Below are 15,881 nucleotides of genomic sequence, written 5' to 3'. Positions count from 1 at the left end.
GCCCCCCCCCCCGCAGGTGCGGCGGGCTGGGGCTGGTGCTGGCCAGCGCGGGCTTTGGCATGCTGACGGCGCCCATCATTGAGCTGCACAACCAGAAAGGCTACTTCCTGCACCACATCATCTTCGCCTGCTGCACGCTCATCTGCATCATCTGCATCCTGCTGCTGCCTGAGAGCCGGGACCAGAACCTGCCCGAGAACCTCTCCAACGGCGAGCACTACACGCGCCAGCCGCTGCTGCCGCACCGCAAGGGGGAGCAGCCGCTGCTGCTGACCACCAGCGAGCTCAAAGACTACTCGGGGCTACACGATGCGGCAGCAGGCGACGCGCTGCCCGAGGGCGCCACGGCCAACGGCATGAAGGCCATGTAGGTGCCGGCAGGCGGGCCGGGGCGCGGGGCGGGGCGGACGCGGGAGGCGCAGCTCGCCCCGCTGAGACTCGACAGGCGGCACAGTGCTGCCCGGCGTCCAGGGGGCGCTGGAGGAGACGGGCTCTTGGGAAACATCCCTTCCAAGACTTTCTTTTCTGCCAGGAAGCGTTTGTATTTATTTTGGTCGTTTTTACAGAAGCACTTTATTCCCTTTCCCTCTCACTGATCACGACATGGAACCACCTCAACCAGGAGCAAGAGGGTCACTCCAGGAAGATGCAGGAAGTGGCCCCGCAGCAGCCAGTCCCTCCCTGGAGATGCGCGCTGCTCCTTGCTGCCACCGAACCAGATGTCACCTCCATCGCCCAGAGCCCGCCCAGGCCGCCTGCTGTGTGCAGACAGGACTCTGTCAGAGCTTTCAGGACTGCCTTTTAGACAGAGTGAAATGAACATGAACTAGGTTTTTGCTAGAGAGTCTGTGTATGGTTTTTTAAGTCTTCTTCTTTCTGTGTGTGTAAGGTAAGAGCTTCCGTTCCATGTGTTGGGGGAAAGCAGCTCAAAGACACCATTAAAACCAGCTTAGTCTTTTCTTGGGATCATCCCTGTGTACTTGACGCTGGAGGCTGCTTGGGGAAAGCAGAAACATCTCAGCAGAAATCGTCAAGGAGCGGCAGTGAACCTAGCGACGGCATTCTGTTGCCAGGTTCGCTTTGTTAAGTTCACAACCCACAAGCCGTGGAGGCCTGAGGTGTGCTCGTTCTTACTGATGCTCTTTCCCTGCTGTGGCTCCAGCAGAATTCCCCTCTTGCACAGTCAGCTTTGTTGCCAGCACTACTTGAAAACATGGCTGCTCTCTGAACTACAAATAGGAAAACAACTCAAAAGGACGACTGAGGCTAAGCCCCAGGAAGGAGGCTGCTCCTCCACGCGCAGTCGGCCACCCGCATCTCAAGCACACACCACACCACGGAGATCACCAGCTTGGACGGCTGTCGCTCACTGATGTCATGCCAGGAAGCACTGCAGGAGCTGGTCCCCTCACGCCTTCCTCTGTCCGCCTCCTGCCACTTGTCACTCATTCCGCAGAGAGGTGGGACTCAGGACCAGGAGTGGAGGTTCCTCACAGGTGAGTCCAAATGACCTCCAACCTCTCAAAAGCATCAAGACAAACTGAGAGAAAGCAATAACTCACCAAAGTTCAGTTCCCGCTCCCACCCCGATCTCCAAGGGATTTCATCGTGTTCTTGTTTTGCCTCAGACAGTGAAGGTTTCCTCTTGGTGTTTTCCGAGGAAACCCGTGAAATACCCAGGGCCACTAAGGAACAAGCCTCCTTGGCGCAGGCAGGTGCTGCTTCGTAGCAACTTGGGCACCAGCTTTTCTGGACAGCCTGGCTTCTTACTCGAGTTGTCTGCCGTCCCTCTCCATGAAGCGCATCTTTGCCTTGGGCTGTGTCCTTCCAGAAATGTCATGGTCTTAGGCCTGGTTGAGGTGATCAGGTCACTTCCAGCTGACAGTGGCTAAAATTCAAAGGACCAGAAAAGGGGTTGACCTTCTGCCCTTCCAGGTTTCTACCCACTCTGCTTCTTGCTGTCTCCACTGGCCTGTCCTCCACATCTGGTCCTTACAGTGGTAGGAGACTGCTGACTGGTAAAGACACAGCGAGAAGCAAACAGAATTGTAGCCATGTGTTTCCAGTGGCTGAGCCATACCAGTACCCGGGGTCCCAGGAGGCCCATAAAGGCCCTGCAGTCTCAAAAGGGATGCTCTCTGGCCAGTCTCTTCCCACCTCCAACTGCTCCAAGTTCAACTCATCCTTACCTTCCCAGGTCTCTTTTTGAAGCCACTTTGTTCCACATTTCAATGTTAGTTTGCATTCATCTTTACAAAGGCCTTTCTCAAGATCCATGCAGCCTTCGCGTGCCAAACTTGTGAAATCTCTTTTTTTACTTTTTTTAGAGTACTGGCTACCAAATCACCTGGCAGCAGACCCCATTATGTACGGGATGGGACCTATCCAGTGGCCAGGCCAGTAGGCGGTTAGTGCAAGTGAGGAGGAGCCAGCAAGGTCCCTGGACCTGACCCTGGACAGGTGTTCATCCACACCCATCACCCCAGCATGAGGACATCGCAACCCACTTGCTGTACCATAGGGTTGCTAAGTAAAGGAAGTGGTGAGCAGTCTCTCACGGGCCATGTAAGCCTTTCTGAAGAAATGCATCAAAACTATAGGAAATCTCTCCATTCAGCACTCATAAATTTACAGTCCATGAGCTCTACCTTGAGGACTAATTCATCAGTGACTAGAAGAGAAGCCACCATTGAGGTCTGGGCGCTTGGGAGCAGAGTCTAACAGGTGTGAGCCAGGCTGCCCTGCCAACGGTCAGCCAGAAAGAGGCCCAGAGCCCTCCTCTCAGATGGACTCAGTACAGGGCTCTTGTTATGTTGCTGCTTCAGCTTAAGGATACCTGAAGCTCCTGAGGAACACTGTATGAAATGTAGCCAAAGCAGAAAAGCTTCCTGTGGGCAGAGCCTGTGAAATCTGGTGCCGAGTGAGCAGGGCATGCCCAGGCCTGACACGGGAGGCTCTGCGGCACTACCTGTCGTGCCCTTCAGCCTTGTCTTCTTCACGGTTGGGAGACTCCTTGGGCACCTGCTTTTTCAGTTCAGCCCTCCCACCCCAGGGAAAACATTGGAAGCCATGAGCTCCCTGCTACTATTCCCTACCCACCCCTGTGTCCTTCTAGCCTAACCTGTCTGGGATGCCCTTTCAAGAAAGTCAGGCACCAGAGTGAACACCTGAGACAGAGCTGGGTATTTCTTCATTTTATTTTCCAGAAGTCACTGATTCTTATCAACTACCTAATTATTAGCGCCTAAGACAAGGAGAAAAAAGTTTTCAATGTTTTTGTTTTCTAAGAATATCATCCCTTGCAAGTAGAGGACACAGGCTGGTAAATTGGTTTGGCCCCCGAAAAGAAAGCAAGCAGAAACAAGCCTCGTGAGGGAAGCATTGCCCTCAGACACTCCCACTTCCTAGAGTCACCCGAGCAACCTGAACTGGAGGTGCCACAAGCGAACCTGTGACGTCATATCACCCAGCCCCCAGGTGGTGCCGTGTGGGGAAGGCCACACGTCCACTGTCCTGTCTCAAGACACCACCTCACTTCCATGTACTGTGTGTTGTGTCTCATGAGGAGCACTTCCCTCCCTCTGTCCTTTCTGCAACCCAGCCGTTTGAGGTTTTGCCATGAGAACCGTGTTATTGTACGTGTCGCGGGGATTCTTCTGACGGTGCTCGTTCATAGCACAAGCTACATTGAGTTCTGAGCTGTCCTTCACAGCTGCGTGTCTGCATGGTGTCGCATCTGTTGTACCTTTGGGGAAAATTTGTATGTAAATGTACAGAAATAAAACGTTGCCCCATTAACAGATTTCCTCTGGAATGTCTTCCCTACCTCACCTGATGGTATCCAACGAAGGGCATTTCACTACCATTGATGAGAGTAATAAAATTCCTCCATGTTTATTCAGACCTCGCTGCATCAATACTTTTCTCTGTAAACCGTGTCTCCACCTGCCTTGAGGGGGGTGGTGGGTTGCCTCCCGCTCTGCTTTCAGAGTCCTAGTCGTAACAGGTAGTCAGCAGCAGAGACTGGATTAAACAAATTGTTTATCTAGTGCCATTCTCAGACCACCTGAGACATGGGGGTCATCAGTAAAACTAAGAGGAATTTTTTCTCTTGTTGATTTATGTTTTGATCCATGGTCTGGAGGTTCCTAGAGAAGTCAAGAGATGAGTATCTTACACTGTGATTCTGTGAGGAAAGACTGATAACCCAAAACTCTCTTCTCTAATGTAGTATTTTTTAACCAAAAAGATAATATTTCTTTAATAAAGTATTTATACCAAACTCTTCTCTCCATAGCCCTGATTTTGTGTCACTTACTATTCTGTCCCTAGAGAGGTGTCCACTCTGCTTTGCAAGCTGCGACTATACTGGCCGGGGCCTCAGAGACTAGCATGGGAAGTCTGCCAAGGAGGGAAGCACCTGGAATCCCAGACTTAATCCTCTAAAGTGCCTTTACACCCTAGCCAGTGTCATCACCCTTATTTTTCTAACACTGGCTCAATGCAAGACTTTTGCCACTGCATGAAACATGTTATAAGCCCTCAACTATCCCCCTCTAGTAACAAAAGGGTTCAGATGGACCCCAGAGATTTCTGCCAGTGGTCTTCAGCTTTGCCTGCATAGAGAAGCAATGGGAACTTTTCAACCCTGCAAGAGCCTGGACCCCAGACCACCTGAACTTCTGGGGAAAGGCCAAGACTGGAATTCAGTTCAAGTGGTAGATAGAAAAAGGTTAAGGAATAAAAATGACTAAAGCAGGTACCTGAGGTACTCTGGACTTGGGAGAAAAGAGAAGGGAAGATGATGAAATGATAATTGGAAGAGTAAGAAGGTCCTGAAGCATTGGAATCCACTAAAACGATGGCAATAAAACCACAGTTGACATCAAATTACCAAGGCACTTTAGCTTGCAAAGCATTTCTACGTTTTTAATCCTAACAACCCATCAAGGTGGGGATTATAACCCATTTTATAGAAGAGAAAACAGGGCCCAGAGAAGTTGGAGCCTTGACCAAGACCACAAATGAAGCAAGCAATATAGGGTGGGGCTCAAACGTAGGCCCAAGAGAGAACAGCAAGAAGGGTCCGGGGAATGATTTAGGGAAAGCACGGGCGAGAAGGGATGTGCCCTGGGCACAGGTTTAAGGAGCACACAGCAAGAAGGAAGATCCAGGGGAAGAGTTTAAGGAGAATACAGCAAGGGAAAAGACCAGGGGAAGGGTTTAGCTGAAATTGGAAGGAGATACACGCATCAATTTACAAGGCAGAATTCTTAAGAACATACAAACCCAAAGCATATTTATAAATTGCTTTAATTCGAATCAGGAATGTACATAACAGTCATGACTGACTTAAACTCTTGAGTTATTACATTTCAACCTTTAATCCCAACAAAATCCCATTTTCTCCCTTTTCTCTGTCATTAAGAAGGTGTGGTACCATGTCCTTCCACAAGTTGATCACAGTATATATTCCGGCTGACACACTAATGAGAAGGAAGCTCATAAGATGTATCTTTTAAAAAAACAATGTGAACGCAACCTGATGACAGTGAAATTCAATCCATTTATTTAAATGTATATTGTACATAAGTTACAAATTCTCACTTCTGCCACTCAGCTAGAACTTTTCTGGAAAAGCCTCCATTTCTTCCTTGATCCTGTTTTCTACAAGTAATGCGAAGTTACTGTCTGTGTTTTGAAGGTTATAGCTGACAAACACCTGTTTGTTGGTCTTCCTGGCTAAAAAGAGAAAACACATTGACACAGCCTTGCCTGAAATACCATAGGCCCCATGTTCCTCAAACCTACCGAAAAATACTTGGGAAAAGAGATCAGAGTTGTTGGGAGATAACAAAGTTCTAATGTTCATAACTTTCTGGACAGGTGCTGCATTTGCAGATGACAGACCCTCTCCCATCTCTATTGTGGTGGTTCCCAAGTGTGTCCCCACATCAGCAACATCACCTGGAACTTGCAGGAGACATATTCTCAGGGCCCATGCCAGACCTCCTGAGTCAGTAAGTCAGAGATCCAGGCCAGTGATCTGTGTTAACAAGCCCTCCAGGTGACGCACATACTAATGTTTGAGAACCTCTGCTCTATACAGAGAGATTTTTAGTGTTTTGATTTTTTTTTACTTCTTCAAAACACAAATAATATTAAAGCATTGAAAATAAAATATTAAAGTTCTCCTTCAGTACCACTTTCCCACCAAGTCCACCTCTCTCCCAAAGGTGTTCCTATACTTCTATACATTTACATGTACAAAATAATACACATATATACGTGTGTGTATATATGCCTATATTTATGTATATATACAGGCATATACACCTGTAATTTTCTATTAATAAAGGTTTTAGTCTCTCTCTACAGAATCTATAATAAACAGCTGAGCTGCACTTGTACAACTGCAAAAACCAAGCAGAGCTTCATGCCTAGCATATGTAAAACAACACAGTATCCTGGCAACAAGCAGGCAGGAGGCCTAAGCCACATCAGTGCTGCCTGTACCAGTGCAGGGCCTCCTCCATTAGCCTCACCCATACCCACGGCAGGTGCAGAAACTCCCACTCAACCCTCTCTATCACATGATCATGACCCCCTTAGCCCCTCGGCCTCATCACCAGAAAGCAGGAAGGCAGTGTTGCAAAGCTGGGGCCCACCAAGCCACACACACCATCATCAGGGGCTGGTGTAGAACACACGTCGCCAGTTTCATCCAGATGGCAATTCTGTCCTTTCAGCTGCTGCTGTTCTACCTGTGGTCCAACCAGGAACCCATCAGACAGCATGGCTCGGAGGGACAGGCCCAGGCCCCACCACGGCCTGGATACCTCTTTGGGCTTCATTTGTAAATTGAAGAAAGGTAGACCTTGGGATCTCAAAGGTCCATTTTTCAGCAGTTCAAGGCATTATGTCTCATTTTTATGGCTAGAAGGAGTCTTGGGTACTATTGGGCAGCCAACACATCTATGAAGAAAGTGAGGAGGATAGGCCCAGCCTCTGCCTTGAGGACAGCTGGGTGACTTGAATGGTATGTGAATTACATTTCAGTAAAGCTGGTTTTTGTGAACAGAGGCAGTTCCGTCATCCTAAGAGCCGGTATTTGGGAACAGCTCACAGTATTTAACACAGAGCCTCCCACCACTCTGCTGGGTGCAGTGTGCCTCCAAGGCAGTTGTCCGCTCAACACTGCAGGGAGCAGGGAGGCTTCGTGGGAAGCCAACCTCACACTTTCCTAGACGCATTAGGCAGTCTGGAATAACTAGTATAAGGATGGTGTGAGTCAAACATAGCGTAGTGGATGCTGGGACTCCCCACCCGAGAGGAACCCATCAAGTAATACCCAGCCATCTCCCAGAGGCAGGAAGGTCTCCTCTCCCCAGGGGGCCTGCTGGGATTTCAATTACTCTAACTGCAGACTTCTGGGGAACAGAGCTATGCCTGCCAACATCATCCTCCACTGACCCAGCTTTGCCCTCCAGAGCCACAAGAGCCGGGTCCCCTCAGCCACAATAAAGCCTCTGAAGCCTCAAGGGCTACTCACAGCCCCCAAGCCTCCTCTTCCTACTTGCTTCCATCTTCCAAGCAAGACATTACTTCAGGACACCTCTCCCTCTTCATTACTGAGATGACCAGCACATTCAGAGCTTGCTGGCAAACCCCTTCCTGATGTGAGCTCTGGGCACTGCCACATCACACTACTGACTTTTCAAACTACCAACAACCCTCATTTTTTGCATATTACTGATATTCTGAAGTCAAGTGTACTTTATGAAATGTATTCACGGCCCAGCTCCTACCACCCTTCTCTGTGGAATCTGTCACAGTATCCCCACCCAGCTTCCTGTGTCTACAAGGTATGTATACCTTCCCGAGTCTTCACCCGGCAGGCACAGGCACACTATGACATGCAAGACCCCTTACACACTGACAAACACAAGGTGATGCACTCAGAAGCAAAGGAGCCTCATGTTTTCAACTTACTTTCATGTGGTTAAGAAAAAAAACAGTGAAGTAAACTTAAAGAAAAGGGGACAATGGGAGACCTGGGTGAGGCTGGGCAGGAATTCTATCTTCTCTGAAGCTTTTCTGTGAATTTAAAATTACCTCCTAATTCAAAAGTTATCAAAATTACTTCTCTCTAACTCCAGGGTAGAGAAAAAATACCCTGCAAATTCCCAAACCGTTCATCTCTGCCCTGTGTGTACACAGATGTGGGTGCAGCAAGTCTGGAACACTCTGCTGGTGACAGTCCACCCTCCCCTGCCATCCTGTGCTGTGCTGTGTGTGTGCTCCCCAATGTGACTGGAACAGAGATTTCTACTTGTCAGGAGTCAGGCACATCCCTCACCCAGTTCACAGAGGGGTCCTGTGACAACTCCAGAGCTGAGCGCTGAGACCCCTGGAGAACAGGAGGCCTGAGCAGGAGACTGGTGCCCTGTGCTCACCACTCATGGGCTCTCAGGGCTGCAGATCACGGAACACACGCCCCCTTCTCTGGCCTACCAGGCATGTACAGGACATACCCTGTATGTATGTTCAGGGTGCGGGAGCAGAGCCTTCAACCTCACAGCCTTTGCTTAACCCTCACTCTACACCACTTTCACAGGACAGACCAGTCTCTCTCCTAGCTCGAAAGGGCATCACACTGAGAGTAAAGGACAGTCCTTCCTGCACAGCAGTGACACCTCCACAGGCGGCACCCAACCCCTGTGGAGTCTGGGAGGCCACCTGAAGCTACTCCCCACAGGGCACTGTGGGCATCCCACTCCCTCCTCCCATGAGGAGGTGATGCACTCACAGAAGAAACATCAGCTTATCAACTCAAGGACACAGCCAAGGACAACATGGGAGTCCCTAGGCCATGTGCTGGCCCTGAGGTAGTGGTACTGACATATGAGCATAGATGTGCCCCTGTAAAGACACGCTATGCAAAAGTTTGGCTTTGATGTGGGGACTGTTCTTGGTATAAAGATTCCTTCGTTCCAAGTGACTTGCCTCATGGTTCCATCAAACACTAGCTGTGGGTACATACCTAAGCGCTGGGCAAGGCCAGTTGAGGTCGTATCGGAAGTGTCCCCAAGGAGGGAGGTGGACACAGGGATGGGATCCTGAAAGAAAACAAAGAACACACTGTGGTTTCTCCACCTGGAGCCAGCTGGCCATGCTCCCCAGCCTCTGAGGCTTCAAGAGGGTGGCAGTGGCAAGTTCTGAGGGGACAGACACTCCTTTCCCAAAGGAAAAAGGGGCTGTCAGCATTCAACTAGGTTGAACTCCTGACATACACAAGGTCCATACAGCTGGGACAGGTGGAGAGAAATCACCTGACGCTGAAACCATGGTGCTGTTATTGAGTTCTAGGACTGAGGTCACAAAAAGGGCTTGTTTGGGGGTGAACACTCCAAAGCATGCTGAAGGGCAACATTACAGCTGAGGGATGCAAACAAGAGCATTAAGTCCACAGCAAGAAGAAAGCAAGTCCAAGAGGGAACCTATGCCTGGTGCTCTCCCCCATGGCAGCTATACCCTAATCGCCTCATCTCTCCTGGAAAACAGCACGCAGCTCCAGGCCCTGCAGGCTCATCTGGGTAATGTGAAGTCAAGAAGTGCCCTGTGACTTTGAGAAAGGTCACCAGCAGCCAGCATTCTGATGGCAAAAATAACAACTTCTGAATGTGCTTGGCCAATCTCATTTCAGATAAGGAGCAATAAAATGGAACAAGCAGTATAAATGATGTTAAAAATAAATAAATGTGGCCCTTCTGAAATCTGGAAGTAATCTTACTCCCAATTACTTTGGAAGTAATCTCTCTCACCATTAAAAGGGCCTAGCTTAAAAACAAAAACACCCACTAACTTGTAAAAGAGCCAAAATTGCTTTTAAAAATACTAGACTTCTGGGAGAAGAAGCTTGGGCTCAGAGGCCTGGGAGTCCAGGGAAGTGGCAAGGTTCTTGGAGGGACAGGGGCTTTGGCGTTTGCACCCCCGCCCCTGTTCTAGTGGAGACAAGTGAACTGAACAGACACCTGCTGTGTGCCAGACAATGTGGCAGGGCATGGGCCAAAGGCACTGCTCCTCGACTCCTAAGGGCTCAAAGCCATGTCCACACGTGACAGAACTTGCTCATGTCTATAGAAGGCATAGATCCAAAAACACAGAAATATGAAAGCATTTACTGCTTCTTAGTTGAAAAGGACACAAAAATATTGTCTCAACTAACCTGCTGTTTATGGATTTCAAGCTGTGTGGTAGCAGCATTTACAGTTAAACCTCTCCCTCCAAAAAACATCCACCTGATCGGTCAGGGTGGCCTTTTTCCACCAAAAGTGAAATGTAAAGCCCCATCATGTTACCCTTCTTAACAGCTCACTACTTCCGAAATCACACTGGGACTCAGGTCTCTCAGCAGACGCACACCCAGATGGCTTTGCTGCCACCTTCCACTCCCTCCAGCAGGTTGGGGGATCCAAGATTCCCTGAGGAGGCAGGGGCTCAAGCCAGGCCAGCTTCCCTCAAGCTGGTGCGACTCAGCGTCATCTAGTCCTGCAGCCTCTATGAGCACCAAAACGCCCTGCTCAAGCCAAGGCCCACTGGCCAGAGGAGCAGCAGGGCTTCATGGCTTCTGTTCTCAAGTCTTGTCTTACAAGTGCAGGTTTAGGGGAGAGGGAAGGAGGAGATCTCAGACTCTTTGGTGCCACTCTCCACATATGGCAAACTTCCTAGGGGGAACCAGAGAGTAAATAGTTTAGGCTCTTGGGGCTATAAGTTCTCTAGTACAACTGCTCAACCCTGCCATCAAAGCACAAAAGCTTAGCCAAGCATGACGGTGTGCACCTATAGTCCCAGCTACTAGGGAGGCTCAGGCAGGAGGATCACCTGAGCCCAGGAGTTTGAGGCTGCAGTGAGCTGATTGCACCACTGCACTGGGTGACAGAGTGAGACCCCTGTCTCTAAAAAAAAGTAAAAAACAAACAAAACCACGCACACACACAAGTGCAAAAGCTTCCACAGATTCTACCTGCAGGGATGAGCATGGTCATATTCCAATAAAACGTTATAACAAAAGTAGACAAGGGCTGGCCCAAAAGCCACAGGAACCTCTGATTTCCTGCATTAAGTTAAGGCCTGCACCTTTTTCCCAACTGACTCAGCTCTCTGCCCCTGGAGGAAACATCCAGGAATACAATGTGGGACTGGACTTCAGATCAGGTAACTGAAACCAACCCATTCCTTTCCCTGCCTGACCTTGGGGGAGTGTGACTTTCCAGTTGAGGAAATACAGCCTACTGGGAGCTGGGACCTCCACGTGGTCAGGCCATGAAAGCAGCCCACAGGAGGAGCCTACTTCTTACAAACTTACAGCCCAGACCAGCACCACACAATGGGGCTGAAATGAGTCGAGGAAGTGGCACCAGACACAAAAGTTGAAATTACAAGTTACTGAAACCTTGGGAAGAGGAAAGTAACATGAGGTGGCTCAGAGCACATGGACCCACCTGTCACCCTGTCCCCCTAGGCCTCCTCCACTGCTACCTGTCCACAGACCCACTTGCCTGGATCCTCCAGAAAAGAACCAAACATCCGGGAAGAGTAAGAAGGGAATGCATACCCTGTCTCCTTCCCAGGGCTTTCCCAGTGCTGTCATGAATGACAGAAGGCTCACCCCTGTGACTTCCAGGTGCCCCACCACCCTCAGTCATTGCTGCCTGACTGGCTTCTAAACAGTCCTCCGGATAGGCCTCACTCATTCATTCAACAAGGGCTTAATGAGCAACACATGAAGCTTATCAGACAGACAACCTCCCCATGGGACACCCAACTGCAGGGAGAGAGAGTGCTAAAGCAGCCAGGAGGCTGATGCTGCAAGGAAGGACAAGGAGGAGCTATGAGCTAATAGGGCCTGGAAGTCACTGGAGTCTCGGGACTGTGCTCTGAGTCACTCTCAGGAAACTTTTGAACAGAACAATGAAAATATCTGACTTCAGTCTTAAAACTGTCACTCTGCTGTCAAGATTATAAGGCAATATTGAGTTGAATTGTGTCCCCCAAAAGGAAATCTTGAAGTCCTAACCCTTGGGTGTCTATGAACACAATCTTATTTGAGAACGAGGCCTTCACAGATGCAATTAAGACGTAAATTAGGATGAGGCCATACTGGAGTAAGCTGAGCCTTGAATCCAGTATGACTAATGGACTTGTAAGAAGAGAGGAGGTTGGTCCAAGTGCAGTGGTCTCTACAACTAATTGATCACAACCAGTTACATATTCCATTGTTCCTTCTCCACTCCCATGGCTCCACTTGACTAGCCTAAAAGTAAATAAATAGAATTTTAACCCTTTGCACTCAGAGACACCTCACAGATCACCTAACAGCAACTCAACCAAATTTTTTTATGAAACAGTGAGAAACAAATCACTTTATATTAAATAGTATAGCTTTGGAACCAATTATTTTATTATAATAATATTTGGCTTACAATGGAATTTTGGACATTGAGGAATTTATTAATGATCAAAAAATCAAAATTTTATATCTACTATTTTTCTAACATGTCGCAACATGTGACAACAGTCACTGACATGCATTGCTGGTTCATTGATGCATGTTGTACAATAGTAATTTGTTTGACATCTTCCACCTGGTATTTTTCTACTCATTTTCTTCCATCCACATTAATGTGTAAATTACTGTCCAGTCTGCTGTTCAAAGACAATGTGGAAGGATGCACTTGTGATTCCTGAAAACCACTTCTCAGCTGATCAGAAACTGGACAAATCAGAAACTGGACAAATTTCAAGTGGGACACAGATTTGGGGGGGGGCTTTGTATGCTCGGTACAGTATATAGAGCTGATAACACTTACTTCTAGTCTCCAGAATAATTTCCTCCACCATTTTAAAGATTTTCACAAACAACTGTATGTAGAAGCATACCAATCCACACACTCCACACCACTCACATTTGCAATGTAATTAGGAATCATTTCCTGCTTTTTGACTGATAATGGTTTTTCAACCACATAATCTTCTTGTGGTAGATTTCATTCCTACATGATTCCAAGTGCTGAGAATTGGAATGATCCTTTTGTCCTTCCACACAAGAAGCGTAAAATTATTTTTCCTACACCCTGTTTTGTCTTGTTTTGTTTTTCATTTAAAACTTTGTCTTTTTATTTGTGCCGGTATTCCCTTTCAGTTGACTTTGATTGTAACCATAAGATGACATTTCATCTTTAGCAGCTCTTCTGCTAGGACAATACTAGTGTAATATCCGTCAGTAAACATGTGGTATCCTTCAGTATTGGGAACTTTTTCCAACAACTTTTTATATAAATGTAATAAAATTATGGTGCTTACTGGAAGATCAGGTCAAATCTTTTCAGATGCTATGCTGCCATAGTATGAAAGTACTGAAAAAAAGATACCCTGGTTTTTAATCAGCTAGCACATAAATGCATATACCCTATTTGGTAGTCTTATTTGGATAATTTACAAATGATATTTGCACTTTAAATTGAACAACAGATTTGTAAACATAAATTACCTGATCTGGGATGATATACCGCAAAAATTTTGAATCAATATATTCCAAATAATTACTGGCCTTTTGAATGCAAGTTCTGATCAGTCCATCACTGGACACAGGTGCTTTCAAATGAAGCAACCAGAAGACAAACCCTTATCTACTGAATGTTTCCAAAGAGTATTTTACTGTTGAAAGCAGTTGACCAGTACTCTTGCAAATTTGGTACTTGAATTATTCCCATATTTAGGATAACTGTAATAAAATCTAAAAAGTCCTGTCAGTCAATGTCATGCCACTTATGCCAAATCGGTTTGCATGATAGCTGTTTTTTCCCCTATTTTTTCATCTGCATAACGATTTCTTTCTTTTATTACACTATCCATTAGTCATTTGTAAAATGCAGAGTAAAATAGTCAACCGTTTCTCTTATATTACTGCTATTTATGGTCCTGTTGTTTGAGGATGTACAACAAAATCTATTCTCACTGGAGGATCATCTTTTTCTGTAACATCTTCTCATTCTTCACTTGATATTATTACTTTCTATTATATTCGCCCGCTTTTTTCTTGGTGAGATATCACACTCACTACTATCATTTTCTTCCACACCAATGCTTATATCTCTAACTTATCTGTATAAAAGTCTAACTCATCTTCACTGCCGCTTGTAACTCTCACGTTTGTCTTTTCATTTTGCCCTTGCTCTGCAAACTAAATAAATGGATTAAAAAATTTGAACTGTAAATTACAAAATCATGAAGTGAAATTTATCAAAAGAATATTACTTTTCCAATTTGACTTTTCGAACTTAGTGTAGATAGATATATTCAATCTGTGCCACTCAATACTTCAGTACAACCTACCTTCAACTTCAAAAGTCTCTTTCTTTTAAGGCTACAGTAACTTGCTTATCTATCTTTTCAAGTTATGCCGTATGATACAAAGAGTCTAGCCACAGCTGCCTTTCTTTACCTTCTGTTACAAAGAAGTGTGGGCACAACTCTGAATGCATTTCAGACATTCCCTTTCTAAGTAATGCCAGCTGATCATTTTTTACATATATCTCAGTATATATTCCATCTCTTTATTTTCTTTTTCATGCAAATTGAATGGAAAACTTCAAGGAAACATACATTTCTGGAAATTTGCACTTGTATGAGTTTGTCCCGTATAATCACCAGCAATCTCTCTATATCCCCTGAGAAGGGACATCTGAGTGGTTTGCTAGATTTATGATGTCTCCTCAGAGGGGTCAGCCGAGTGTCAAAGGTTAAAATTTTTAAAAGAGAGGAGACACAGAGAAAGACATATAGGGGGAAGATGGCCATGTACCATTGGAGGAAGAGACTGGAACAAAGCACCTACAAGCCAAGGACCACCAAGAATGGCCAGCTACCAGCAGAAGCTGAAACAAAGGCATGGGATGATTTCTCCATGAGGGCTTCCACCTTGATTTCAGACATTTGGCATTCGGAACTGTGACAGAATAAATCTCTTGTTTTAAACCATCCAGTTTGTGGCACTTTGTTACAGCAGCCATAGGAAACTCACCTAGCTAGCAAAGAGGAAAACAGGGAGAGGAGAGATGATGTCACAGGCTTGGTGGGGGGGGGGCTGGGAGAGGAGGTGAGGGGGTGGAGTCCTTGTGCGCTCTGACAGCAGGGAATGCCGATTCACTGACACCCAGCATGTGGAGTGTGGTAGAAAGAGGACTCTGGGCTGACCGCAAGCTTCGGATCCTGCAGAGACAGGCGAGCCGTGGGAGGGGCAGGCTTGGGGAAGAGACCAAGACTCTGGACGCCTATTAGACATTCAAATGGAGACGCTGGGGTCCCGAGTTTTGGAACAGTTGTCTGTACCAAAGTTGTAAATAAACGTCGGTGTGGTCAAAATCCGAGGCGGCAGAAAGCTAAGAGGTGGTAGATGGCGTCCCCCAGCGCGCCACTGTGAAAAAATAGGCGCTAGGACACTACGGCCTAAGGACACCAGAGAGGAGGACCCAGCCCAAGGGGGACGAGGAGGGAAGAGGGCTCCAGAGTACATAAGGGACTCCAGGGAACACGCCGGCTCCGGAACAACCCGGACTCCCTACTACGTTACAAGGAAAGAACTCGGGAGACTCTGGGGACCCATAGGCACAGGATACATCCTAGGGACCCCACCCCGCGGTCTCCCACGCCTCCGACAGCCCCGCCGCCCGACCGGCACTCACGTAGCGGCTGCACATGGCTACGGCGAGGTTGCGCAAGTGCGGCGTGGCGCCCACCCACAGGAAGAGCGAGTCCGTCAGCCGCATGACGTGGAAGTGGACGAGCTGCTCCCACAGCCTCGCGCTGAAGTTATGCAG

At 47.4% G+C, this 15,881-nt stretch overlaps 2 protein-coding genes across 3 annotated transcripts in view; one reads left to right on the top strand and one right to left on the bottom strand.

Moving 5' to 3' along the window:
• SLC22A23 (solute carrier family 22 member 23) overlaps positions 1-4,282 on the top strand; it is a 179,874-nt gene extending 175,592 nt beyond the window's left edge. Inside the window, exons 10-11 of one of the 2 annotated variants that reach the window (XM_021718320.1) lie at positions 17-367; positions 890-4,282. In XM_021718320.1, coding sequence (XP_021573995.1) covers positions 17-367; positions 890-893 — 355 coding nt within the window. In that variant the 3' untranslated portion in view covers positions 894-4,282. Of the gene's footprint in view, positions 1-16; positions 394-889 lie in introns of those variants that run through there. The other variant, XM_021718321.1, reaches the window with a different exon arrangement.
• Positions 4,283-5,295: 1,013 nt separating this feature from the next.
• PSMG4 (proteasome assembly chaperone 4) lies at positions 5,296-15,878 on the bottom strand (the record flags this gene model as incomplete). The annotated part of the gene is made up of 3 exons (XM_008069501.1): positions 5,296-5,742; positions 9,044-9,119; positions 15,747-15,878. Coding segments are annotated over 3 exons (330 nt in total), but the record flags the coding sequence as incomplete, so codon positions are not given.
• Between the last annotated feature and the right edge of the window lie 3 nt (positions 15,879-15,881).

Source organism: Carlito syrichta, unplaced genomic scaffold, assembly GCF_000164805.1.
Source record: "Carlito syrichta isolate Samal-C Ts95f unplaced genomic scaffold, Tarsius_syrichta-2.0.1 Scaffold312069, whole genome shotgun sequence".
Lineage (NCBI taxonomy): Eukaryota > Metazoa > Chordata > Mammalia > Primates > Tarsiidae > Carlito > Carlito syrichta.
This window is presented reverse-complemented; position numbering and strand designations above follow the sequence as displayed.